The sequence below is a fragment of the Rana temporaria genome, chromosome 1 (genome assembly GCF_905171775.1).
Source record: "Rana temporaria chromosome 1, aRanTem1.1, whole genome shotgun sequence".
Lineage (NCBI taxonomy): Eukaryota > Metazoa > Chordata > Amphibia > Anura > Ranidae > Rana > Rana temporaria.
In genome coordinates, this window is record NC_053489.1 from 173,346,013 (window position 1) to 173,359,213 (window position 13,201).

Genomic DNA, 13,201 nt, shown 5'->3' on the forward strand with positions numbered 1-13,201 from the left:
AGCACCCCGCATCGGCCCCGGCACAGCACCCCGCATCGGCCCCGGCACCACAACCAGACCCAAATGTCAGGGTACACCAGTGCAGATTATCAGTGCCCACCAGTGCATTATCAGTGCCCATTAGTGCGGTGACACCAGTTCATTATCTGTGCAGTGGCACCAGTGCCTTATATCAGTGCAGTGACAACATTATTAGTGCCCATCAGTGCGGTGACAACATTATTAGTGCCCATCAGTGCGGTGACAACATTATTAGTGCCCATTAGTGCGGTGACAACATTATTAGTGCCCATCAGTGCGGTGACAACATTATTAGTGCCCATCAGTGCGGTGACAACATTATTAGTGCCCATCAGTGCGGTGACAACATTATTAGTGCCCATCAGTGCGGTGACAACATTATTAGTGCCCATCAGTGCGGTGACAACATTATTAGTGCCCATCAGTGCGGTGACAACATTAGTGCCCAGTGCAGAGTGGGGAGAGTTACAGATGATCAGGAACACAGTTGGCATCTCTGTCTGATAGATCTGTATGGGAGTACACCGATCGTAGTACAGCCCCGCCTCCCTGCACCAGAATTGTAACACACAATGCAGAGCGCGATGTTTCAATGTACAGGGAGGCGAGGCTGTACTACGATCGGTGTTCTCTGATACAGATCTATCAGACAGAGATGCGCTCTGTCTGCCTGATGATCTGTATCTCCGTGCACCGGAGACAGACGGCGGGCGGGTGGTGGAGGGGGGAGAACGGGGGCGGTGCTAGGACGGGGGAGGAGTTAGAGAGGGAGAAGAGGAAGGACACCACCTCTATGGGCGGCACTGCCCTCCCTCCCTCCTGCCCCCCGACCACGGCTGCGATGTTCAGCCCAGCCTCCTGGGATTGATGACGCACATCTCCCAGGAGGCATAGCAGCGCTAGATGCGGCGGGGAGGCCATTCCGCCGCAACGGGGGAAAGAGACTCACATGAAACATGAATAAAAACGTGAGTTTTTAAAAGAAAAAAAAAAAAAACATCCCAAATGTATTTAAAGGGGCAGTGTTAAAAAGAATGCTGAAAAGTTGAAAAATAGGGTGGAACTCCGCTTTAAACTCAATCTGTTAGATTAGAACATTCATTTATTCTGGCCACTGGCATCGATTTACGCACATTTACAGAGGTTTATGCATGTATGTGGGTAAATATGCCAGTAAGCTCCTCTCTGAACCAGAGCTTAGGTATGTAGCATGAGGCTGTATAGTCTGCAATATTTACATTTTGGGTAAACTTATTCAATGATTCCAAGCTCTGCAAGCTGAGATGACATCCTTTGCATTCACACAGTTTCACAGTATCCATGAGATAAAACAAAGTTCAGGAATATTCCCCTATGTACACTACAAACTGTATGATTAAATCTGTTCTTATATCGCTGTTTTACTAACCTGACCGCTTATTATTCTAAATGGGGAAACCTTTTGTTTGCAAATATTAATGCTTATAACTACCAGCAAGAATATGTCCTTGCATTTAAAGAGCACCTGTCCATTCAGAGCCATCATGGTAGCACCTGTTGGGCATCCACTCACCTGCTGCCACCACGTCCATTGCCTTGTTGTGTCACTGCTGCATTACCAGCCAGAGGAACCGCCACTGTGAGACAGAGATGACAGTTGCTCTTTAAATATTATGCTTTAAATTGTGATTTAAATAAAATTCTCCCTGATTTAAATCATCATTTTTAAAGAGCAACTGCCATCTCTATTCCCACAGTGCCTCCTCCTCTGACCCGCATTTGATACAAGGCATCTCGTCATTGACAGATTTGGGCAACCATTGAACATTATCAATCTCCTGGGAGGGACGACTGCTGATGTGGCAGTGACACAAGGTGAGGGACATGGTGGCAGCAGCTGAGTGGATGCCCGCTAACGGCTGCCTTGATGGCTCTGAAATGACAGGTGCACTTTATATGCAAGGACTTATTCTTGCTGGTAGTTAAAATCTTAAATATTTGCAAACAAAATAATGGTTTCCTATTTAGAATAATAAGCTGTTGGCTTAGTAAAACAGCGAGATATATCTATTCCGATTCAATCGTACAGTTTGTAGTGTACGTAGATTTGCGAAACGATGAGATAAAGGAATATCTCAGAACTTTGTTTTGTCTCATGGCTACTGTGAAAGTGTATGAATGCAGTGCATGGTCTCTCAGCTTGCAGAGCTTGGATTCATTGAATGAGTTTACCAAAAATGTGAATATTGCAGAATATAAAGCCTCATACTACATAACCAAGATTCATTTTTATATATTTTTTTTATATATATATTCTACTTTTATCTTTAGATTATTTATTTTTATTTTCCGAAAAGCATTTTTTTATTTTTTTTTGATCAAAAAATCTAATTTTAAATAAATCATAGATTTTTATCCACCCTGCTCTGAACACAGATTTAGGGCTGTCTACTGCCCTAAAACTCATAGTAAATCAAGCCTGCTGTGTCCATGCACATTGTGGCGTTTCAGTTTAACTGGAGGGTGCAAAATTGGGTGCCGCTGTACATCGGTTTCTAACTTCAGCTTGTTCAATTAAGCTTTAAACTGATTGGTTTCTTTGCAGAGCTGCACCAGATTTTACACTCCAGTTTTATAAAATCAACCTCATTGGCTGAAATAGATCTGTGTCCAGGGGTATGGGGGGGGGGGGGAGGGAGAAGAAATGTCTTACCCATGTACATGACGCCTTGGGCTCCATTCAAACTTGTGCTCCTGGGTTTGGATGTACTGTCCTTCTGCCTAAGTTTACTCACCTTTTTTACATGCATGTACGTACAGAAGGTGGCAGATTTGGGGGCGTGGGGGATGCAAGAGAGGGAACGTGGGAGATTTGGGGGCGTGGGGGATGCAAGGGAGGCAACGTGGGGGGGGGGGGGATTTGGGGGCGTGGGGGATGCAAGGGAGGGAACGTGGGAGATTTGGGGGTGGGAAGGTTGCAGATTTGGGGGCGTAGGGGATGCAAGGGAGGGAACGTGGGAGATTTGGGGGTGGGAAGGTTGCAGATTTGGGGGCGTAGGGGATGCAATGGTAATGTGGGAGATTTGGGGGCGTGGGGGATGCAAGGGAGGCAACGTGGGGGGGGGGGGGGATTTGGGGGCGTGGGGGATGCAAGGGAGGGAACGTGGGAGATTTGGGGGTGGGAAGGTTGCAGATTTGGGGGCGTAGAGGATGCAAGGGAGGGAACGTGGGAGATTTGGGGGTGGGAAGGTTGCAGATTTGGGGGCGTAGGGGATGCAATGGTAATGTGGGAGATTTGGGGGCGTGGGGGATGCAATGGTAACGTGGGAGATTTGGGGACGTGGGGGATGCAAGGGAGGGAAGGTGTCAGATTTGGGGGTGTGGCCAAAGTGATGGAGGGAAGGTGGTAGACTGCATAATGCACCTTGCACTGTATAATCTGAATTGTGGGAATGAGAATACATATTTATCAGCTCAAGGTGAATGTTCTTTCCGTTGCCTCCCCCAAAAATATTGAATAACGCTATTAAAGGTAAACGCTCTGGTGAATGTGCAGCTATACAGCTACCTTTTGCTATGTCCTGGGTCAGCTTCATCGCTGTATGTCGCCTTGATGCTTATAGGACAGGGATGAGAATGCAGATTCATTGTCCAATAATCGGCCTGGAGATAGTGAGGTGACATAGGCAGGAAATGGCTACTTGTGGCATGTGTCAGGAAAGTGAGAATCACAGGATTCATTGTACAGAATTCCAATTTTATGACTGGTAAATTTCCACAGATATAGAGAATATATATAGATGTTTGTCCTGAATGCACAGCAGACGGCACTTATTCCCACATAGTTTTTAGGGGTTTCTTCTAAGTAGGTACTGTTATCTTTCACCAAGTTGTGATGCGAGGGGTCCTTTAGCCCTGGTGAGTCGCTGTGTTACATTGTTGGATCCGTGAATTGCAAGGACAGCAGTGGGCATCGTTTGAGTGTGCCAGCCAGAGCTGCTTCTTTGTTTTTAGCCTGTGCAAGGGGTTGGAATTTTACATTTATACCCACGCTGGATTTATCCTTCAAGGAATACAGTGCTGTCATCTGAGGCATGCAGGTCAAATTAAGATATGTACAGAAGTATTTTTTTTTTTTTTAATATGTATTAGTGACATTTTTTCTTTTATGTTTTACATTCTAGATTACCTGGATAATGGCAACAACAAGATGGCAATTCAGCAAGCTGAGAAACTGCTCAAAAAACATAAAGACCTGCACTGTGCCAAGGTATTGCCATCGGTGTACTTTCATGTCTTGTTCACATAGGCTTCAGCATGTATATGAGCAGTGTGTACAGCAAGCTTTGAAGCACCCTTCAGCTCCAGTTTAGAGGTTAAAACTTATCTAAACCCAAACAAAAATGTAATATATTCCAGAATACCAGTCCTACCAGGTGAAAATATACGCGAAAAAAAGCCTAAAAAGAAATAATGTAGCTCCACATTTAAGGAGTGATAATCTACAATATGTAAAAAGTTTGCTATCGGGGTTAATGCTGCTTTAAGGCTTGTTTTTAAAAATTTACTGACCATTGCTAGCAGCACTTTCTTTTAAAATTTGCGTTTTAACCTCTTCATAGTATAATACATTTCTTAAAATCTTTAACAAAGCTTGCCATAAGTTTCACACATGCTTTGCAAAAACTTGCTGTATATGTCACTCTTATACAAGCTGAAGCCCTATGTGAGCAAAGTCATACAGGTGATACTCGAAATATTTGAATATCGTGCAAAAGTTTATTTATTTCACGAATGTAACTTAAAAGGTGAAACTAATATATGAGAGAGACTCATTACATGCAAAGCAAGACAGTTCAAGCCGTGATTTGTCATAATTGTGGTGATTATGGCTTGCAGATCATGAAAACACCAAATCCACAATCTCAGAAAATTTGAATATTGTGAAAAGGTGCAATATTCTAGGCCCAAAGTGTCCCACTGGAAGAAAAAGGTGCACAAGCAAGTATGACCGCAGCCGGGGGAGGATTGTCAAGAAAAGGCCATTCAAAAGTGTTGGACTTTGACAAGGAATGGACTGAGGCTGGAGTCAGTGCATCAAGAGCCACCACACCTACGGCGGATCCAGGGGGGGGTGCAATAGGGCAATTGTAGTATTGATTGGTTTGCGCTCTATTTATAGCGTCTACAAACTATGGGATAGATTTATGGCATTTATATTTAAATCTTTTTTACTAGTAATGGTGGCGATCATTGATTTTTTTTTAGCGGTACTGCAACATTGCAGCGGACACATCGGACACCTAATTGACACTTTTTGGGGACCAGTGACACTAATAAAGTTATCAGTGTTAAAAATATGTACTGTCCCTATACTAATGACACTGGCTGGGAAGGGCTTAACATCAGGGGTTGATCTGTTTGTAATGTAATAATCAAATCTAATGGAATGATAAACATGCCGCTAGTTTTAGACAAGGTTAGGACTGTACCATACGTTAAATACAGTTCTGTAAGCAACACCTTATTTTCTGGCAGTGTCCCTCCCGAGATTAGACTCTGGATCCGCCCTTGCACCACACACAGACAGATCCTGGACATGGGCTTCAAATGTCGTATTCCTCTTGTCAGGCCACTCCTGAACAACATCAGAAGCGTCTTACCTGGGCTAAAGAAAAACACACCTGGTCTGTTGCTCAGTGGTCCAAAGTCTCCTCTTTTCTGATGAGAGAACATTTTGCATCTCATTTGGAAACCAAGGAGCCTGAGTATAGAGGAAGAATGGAGAGGCACACACTGCAAGATGCTTGAAGTCCAGTGTGAAGTTTCCACAGTCTGTGTTGATTTGGGGAGCCATGTCATCTGCTGGTGTTGGTCCACTGTGCTTCATTAAGTCCAGGGTCAACACAGCTGTCTACCAGGAGATTTTGAAGCACTTCATGCTTCCTTCCGCAGACGAGCTCTATGGGGATGCTGACTTCATTTCCCAGCAGGACTTGGCACCTGCCCACACTGCCAAAAGCACCAAAACCTGGTTCAATGACCGTGGGATTACTGTGCTTGATTGGCCAGCAAACTTCCCTGACCTGAACCCCATAGAGAATCTATGGGGCATTGCCAAGAGAAAGATGAGACGTGAGACCGAACAAAGCAGAAGAGCTGAAGGCATCCTGGTCTTCCATAACACCTCAGCAGTGCCACAGGCTGATAGCTTCCATGCCACACCGCATTGAGGCAGTAATTGCTGCAAAAGGAGCCCAAACCAAGTACTGAGTACATATGCATGCTTATACTTTTTAGAGGTCTGATATTATTCTATGTACAATCCTTGTTTTATTGATTGCAAGTAATTTAATTTTCTGAGATTGTGGATTTGGGGTTTTCATGAGCTGTAAGCCATAATCGTCACAATTGTGACAAATCACGGCTTGAACTATCTTTGCTTTGCATGTAATGAGTGTCTCTCGTATATTAGTTTCACAGTTTAAGTTGCATTAGTGAAATAAATGAACTTTTGCACGATATTCTCATTTTTCGAGTATCCCCTGTACAATGTCATGGTGGACTCTTAAACTAAATGTGTTGTCGTTACCGGCTCTGTGCCGTGGTATTGCACAGAGCAGTTCTGATCCTCCTCAACTTGAGGCACCCACTGGCGCTGTCTGCTTCTCTTTTTCGAGTGCCCCTATACCAAGTGGGCAGCTATGGGGACGCTTGTGCGGGAAGCACACCCGAGCCATACTGCGTACGTTCATAGACAAGTAGTGTATAGCTCAGCCCTGCCCACCACATGATTCAAATGGCTCCCGTTGCTTTCACTAAAGCCTGTACAAGAATGTAGAGGGGAGAGAAGAGCTGCAGCTGGGCACAGCACTAGATGGATGGACTCGGGTACGTGTTTTGTGGGGGCACTGGGGGGCACTGTTATTGTAAGGTTTTTACCTTGATGCAGACTGCATTAAGTCACAAAACTTTTTGCCTTTAGAACCACTTTAAGTTCATTCTCTGAAAATGTAGAAATCTATTTGATTGGTTTATGAAAGGAGTTGCAGTAGAAACTTGTGAGATCCAAACTCAACCATTATTGAATTTGTTTTTTCATTTTGTTTTCTGTATTGATATTCAGTACAAGTCTGACCGCTGGAAGACAGGCAGGCTGTTCTCCCAGTGCAGCCAGAAAACTGTCCATGTTTAGATGGATGTGCTCATGTCTAGTGTGGTCAGTTTGAAATAGGAAAGCAGAGGGACTGGCAGAAACAGGTGTTGAACATAAGGGAAGAAATACAAAATAAAAGTTATTTCCCTATCCGTCTTTCAGGACAGCCACAACTTGAGAGATAGGCTCCTCCTCTTCCTTAGGAAACACTGCACAGCCTTTAAAATCTCTCCTCCCCCTGCTAGACCTCAGTTCTTAGTGTTTCCTCCGGTGGGGAGACACTGCTGAGGAACCAGGCAGTGCAGTCAGGGGACTGTGGCCATTATTTTTCCTATGCTTCCTAAAGGAGTTTGGGCGAAAAACTTACCGCCAAAAAACGCACCCCAACCATGTCGAGCGCGGCAGTCGGTTTGTGGGGGGTCCCTATCGTGTCCACAGGACCGCGGCGGGGGAAGCCAGCTCCGGGCACCCTGATTACAGGCCGCAGATTGTTTTTCAAAAATCGCGGGCCGAGTGGCGGGCGACGTCACTTCCGGTGCGCCTCGGAAAGGATTCCCTTTGACCCGCGACTTCCGGGTTCCGGGTCGCGGCGCTGATAGAGACCCACGCGTCCTGCTGGAGGTGTCGGATACTCGTTGGGACGAGTTAGACACAGCGCAACCACCCCACTATGTCGGTGACCTCTCCGGAACGGGACCCGACCAGGGACGCTACCTCCAGCCAGTCCAAGGTAAGGGTTTCCTGGGGAGGGTTTCCCAAAACCTTAGACTGTGTCTTTTTTCCTTCCTCTGCTTCCCCTTGGTGGTTGGGGGAGAGGAGGGAAAGGCAGCAAGGGCACCTAGCAGTAGTGTCTGTCTAGTGCTTCCCAGAGGGTTGTAACCATGTGGTTGTTTGTTACAAAAAAAGTTTTTTTTTTTTTTTTTTATCTTTGCTTTTTTAAATGTGGGTCCTTATGTCTTCTATTTCAGAAGAGCCTAGAAAAAAGCCAAGAAAAAACAGGAAGGACACATAGTTCTAAGAAGAAATGTGCTTCCTGTAGGGACTCCCTTCCTGATTCTTGGACGAAAGTTTTGTGCAGAGACTGCATAAACTCTCTAGTTGGGGAAAGGGATGCAGAACAGGGGGATAGTTTAGCTGCTTCAGTTAAAGAACTGGCCTCTACCTTTTCCTCTTTCAAATCCTTGTTTGAAAGGGTGCAACCCCCCCTGGTACCCACACAGGTTACAGCCCACCCTGAGGTTCAGGGTCCTGCACCTGCCTCTCCTGATCCTTCAGCGGAGGCAGTTGATTTTGCAGGCCCTTCTCAGGGGCAGCACTCCTTAATGGAGAATGTTGCTTCCGACTCGCAGGCAGAGTCAGGTGAAGAAGACCAGGACAGTGAGTCCAAGAAGTCTTCCAGATACAAGCTATCTCTTGATGAGGTTGAGGAACTGCTAGGTGCCATTTACACGACCCTAGGCATTCACACGGATAGTAAACCTCTTAGTCTCCATGACCAGATGTACAAAGGTCTGGGGGAACACAAGGGCAGGGTCTTCCCAGTGCACGAACTTCTGGTTGATACTGTTAAGAAGGAGTGGCAGGACCCTGAAAGAAAGCCTTTCTTTTCTCAATCCCTTAAGAGAAGGTTTCCCTTTGCGGAAGATTCCACGTCCGTTTGGAATAAGAACCCTAAATTAGATGCGGCCTTTTCCCAAGTCTCTAAAAAGACTGATTTAGCATTTGAAGATATGGGCAACCTGACGGATGCTATGGATAAGAGAATGGACTCGTTGTTGAAAAAAGCTTGGGAGTCCATAATTGGCAATTTAAAACCAGAATTAGCAGTTACAGTAGTGGCCCGTAATTTAGAGCACTGGCTCTCAAAGAGCCAAGAACATATTGAGGCAGATACGGACAAGGACACTATTTTGGCTTCCTTCCCCACAATTTTAAAAGGGGTAGCCTACATTGCGGATGCTTCAGCAGAATCCGTCCGCATGTCAGCCAGGTCAGCAGCCCTGGCTAATTCTGCCAGAAGAGCTCTCTGGCTCAAGACTTGGTCAGGAGACATTGCGTCCAAGTCTAAATTATGTGGGATTCCCTTTACAGGAGATCTCCTATTTGGTCCCGACCTGGAGTCAGTCTTAGACCGCACGGCGGATAAGAAAAAATCTTTTCCGTTTAAACGTAAAACTCCACAAAAAGGGAGAGGGTTTCGTCCCCAGAGACAAACAGGGGTCCCGAAACCAGAGACTCAAAAAAGGATCTGGACACCCAGGGGTAGGGGAAGAGGAGCGATTTTTCGCCCACCTGACCAGCCCCCCAAAAAACAATGACTCCCAGATCAGAGTGGGGGGAAGGTTGGGGGCCTTCCTCCCACAATGGGAGTCTTTGTCCCCAAACAGGTACGTATTGGCGATGGTGAGAAGGGGGTATTCCCTGGAGTTCTCATCCCTTCCGCCACAGAGGTACCTGGTCACTCAGCTTCCCAGAGCCAAGGAAAAAGCAGAAGCTCTAGTGGGGGCCTTGAGGGATCTGGAGGTCCAAAATGTTGTTTGCAGAGTCCCAAAAGGAGAGGAGAAAAGAGGGTTTTACTCCCACGTTTTCGTGGTACAGAAACCCTCTGGCAAGTACAGGTTAATCCTAAACCTGAAACCGCTGAACAAGTCAGTAACATACAAAAGATTCCGTATGGAGTCAATTTTCACGGTAAGGGCCCTCCTACCACAGAATTGCTTTATGGTCTCCCTGGACCTCAGGGACGCGTACCTGCACGTACCCATTGCAGAGGGGTCTCAGGAGTTTCTACGGCTAGCGATAGACTTGGGAACTTCGGTGGTGCACCTACAGTTCCAGGCCTTGCCATTCGGTCTATCCTCCTCACCCCGCGTGTTCACAAAGGTCCTGGCGGAACCAATAGCTTTTCTGCGTCTTCAGGGAGTGGGTATAATAGCGTACCTGGACGACCTGCTTATTTTTGCAGCCTCTCCGGAACAAGTATCCAGGGATCTGGAACTAACCAAAAAGACCCTTATGGACCTAGGTTGGCTGTTAAACCTGGAAAAATCCAGTCTAATACCATCGCAGCGCATTCCTTATTTAGGGTACACCCTGGACTCCACCCTTCTAAGGGTCTTCCTTCCATTAGAGAAGGCTCTAAAGTTAGAAAAATCGGTATCTGCCCTCCAGGGCAGCCATCAGGTTTCAATCAGATTCCTGATGTCAACACTAGGACTGTTAACTTCCACTCTACTGGCAGTCCAGTGGGCAGGGATTCACTTTCGGGCCCTGCAGGCCTTTGTACTCAGAATCTGGGACCACAGCTCAGAACACCTAGACATCCTGATACAGGTCCCAAGTCAGGTAAAGAGATCCCTCTGGTGGTGGAGAAAGATCACCAATTTGTCGCAGGGTCGTCTGTGGCATATCCGGTCTCCACTGGTTGTCACCACAGACGCCAGCGGCAGAGGTTGGGGGGCTCACCTGGGTGTACTTCCAGCACAGGGTGTTTGGGAAGTGGCAGAGCTGAAACATTCCTCCAACTGGAAGGAGCTGAGGGCGATCGGTTTAGCTCTCATCTTCTTTCAGGAGAGACTTCGAGGACACCACGTCCAGGTGAGGTCAGACAATGCGTCGGCCGTGGCCTATGTGAACAAACAGGGTGGCACCAGGTGTGTAGCCCTGTCGGCCATAACAACAAGAATCTTTCGCTGGGCCGAAACAAACACCCTGTCCTTATCAGCAGTTTTTCTAAGGGGAATAGAAAACAGTACAGCGGATTTCCTCAGTCGAAGTCAACTGAGGGAAGACGAGTGGTCCCTCAATCAGGAGGTCTTCCATCTTTTGGTCAAGAGATGGGGGTCTCCAGAGATAGACCTCTTCGCGTCCAGGGAGAACGCAAAAACACATTGGTTTTTCTCTCGGGGCAGGGGAGAGGGAGCAAGAGGGATAGATGCCCTATCCCAGAACTGGCGATTCGGGATTTGTTACGCCTTCCCACCCCCAGCTCTTCTACCACTGGTCCTGAGAAAATTTCAGCTGGAGAACACCTCACTTATCCTTGTGGCACCCCACTGGCCCAAGAGGGCTTGGTTTTCGGTTCTCAAGCAACTGACCACAGAACCCCCTCTTTTTCTTCCTCTTCGAGAGGATCTCCTCTCGCAGGGTCCAGTTCTATGCCCACAGGTACACAGGTGGAACCTTGCGGCGTGGTTACTGAGGAGTCCTTGCTGAGGTCCAGAGGTTTTTCGGACAAACTGACTGCCACCCTTCTTAACAGTAGGAAGAAGGAGACGCGTTCGATCTATAGAAAAGTTTGGCTTCGTTTTAACACTTGGTGCCAGGAATTTTCCTTTCCAGCACAAAACCACAAGTCCGTTCTAGAGTTTCTTCAGTGCGGAGCGGATAAAGGCTTGTCAGTGAGTACCCTTAAAGGCCAGGTCTCGGCCCTCAGTGTGTTTCTAGAGACCCCTCTAGCCTCCAATCCTTGGGTCATCAGGTTCTTTAGGGCTTTGTCCAGACAGAAACCTTCTCAGGGACCTCCCTTCCCCAAGTGGGATCTATCACTAGTTTTACAGGTGCTAACAGGGTTGCCCTTTGAACCCTTAGACAAGTGTTCCTTAAAGGATTTAACGTTTATGACAGTCTTTTTAGTTGCAGTGACTACTGCCAGGAGGGTCAGTGAATTGGAAGCCCTGTCCATTCGTCCTCCTTTTTGTGTAATTTTTCCGGATCGGGTTGTTTTTAAAACCGATCCGGCTTTCCTTCCGAAAGTGGCTTCTAAGTTTCATAGAAGCCAGGAGGTTGTGTTACCTTCATTTTGTTCCAATCCCTCAGGTGAAAGGGAGTTTAAGTTTAGTACACTAGATGTTAGGAGATGCATCCTACAGTACTTGGAGCTGACTCAGGGTTTTAGGAAGTCAGACTCTTTGTTTGTTTTGTTTTCTGGGACCAGAAAGGGACAGAAAGCGTCTCGGCGCACAATTGCTAGATGGCTTAGACTAGTTATTGGGCAGGCTTACGCCTTGACTGGTAGGGAAGTCCCTACAGGAATAAAGGCACACTCTACTCGAGCGGTGGCTACTTCTCAGGCTGAAAGGGCTGGAGCGACGCCAGATCAAATATGCAAAGCCGCAACTTGGTCCAGCTACGCCACCTTCATCAAGCATTATAGAGTAGACTTGGTGTCAGCAGGTGAACAAGCCTTTGGGAGAAAAGTCTTGCAAGCCGTGGTCCCACCCTAAATTGTAAGTACTCGATTATCCCCTCAAGTTGTGGCTGTCCTGAAAGACGGATAGGGAAAAATGGAGTTACACTTACCGGTAACGTCCTTTCCAGTAGTCTTTCAGGACAGCCCTAGTTACCCTCCCGAAAAGTTGGAAGAAGGGGTTTTTAATCCAGGAACATAGTATGATATTGATGTTTAAACTATGGATTACTAACATGTTCTTGTGTCTCCCCAGCGGACCGGAGTGCTCGTATAAAAACTGAGGTCTAGCAGGGGGAGGAGAGATTTTAAAGGCTGTGCAGTGTTTCCTAAGGAAGAGGAGGAGCCTATCTCTCAAGTTGTGGCTGTCCTGAAAGACTACTGGAAAGGACGTTACCGGTAAGTGTAACTCCATTTTTTTTAACACAAGTACATGGTATAACATGCATATGTCAGAAATATGAAATGTTGGGGTAACATATATTCTTTAAGCATTTTTCCAAGGTGCTTGGAATAACCAAAGTCACCAAATTCCTGCGACATATCTCCTAGGTTCTCAAAGCAATTGGGTTACAGAGAACGGGGAAGCAAGATGAAGCGTTTGTGCTGGCCCAAGAGGTAACTGCTCTGGAGCCCACCGATGACAACTCCTTGCAAGCACTCACCATCTTGTACAGGGAAATGCACAGACGTAAGTGTACACTTTATTTTTATTTTTTGCACAATTTCCAGGTTAACAGAATTTAAATTGTAGAAATTAAAACGATTGGAAAATCAGTGCAGCAGTATTCACCACTTCTTGGCTAAGGGTGCTTTGTGTCTGGATTCCCTCCTTCCTTGTCCTGCAAACATTCTGA

At 46.5% G+C, this 13,201-nt stretch overlaps 1 protein-coding gene across 1 annotated transcript in view; it reads left to right on the plus strand.

Moving 5' to 3' along the window:
* The window catches only part of NAA25 (N-alpha-acetyltransferase 25, NatB auxiliary subunit), an 89,307-nt gene that overhangs the window by 19,832 nt on the left and 56,274 nt on the right, over positions 1 to 13,201 (plus strand). Inside the window, exons 2-3 of the mRNA XM_040346223.1 lie at positions 4,185 to 4,270; positions 12,897 to 13,035. Of these exons, the coding sequence (XP_040202157.1) occupies positions 4,185 to 4,270; positions 12,897 to 13,035 (225 nt within the window). The remainder of the gene's footprint in view (positions 1 to 4,184; positions 4,271 to 12,896; positions 13,036 to 13,201) is intronic.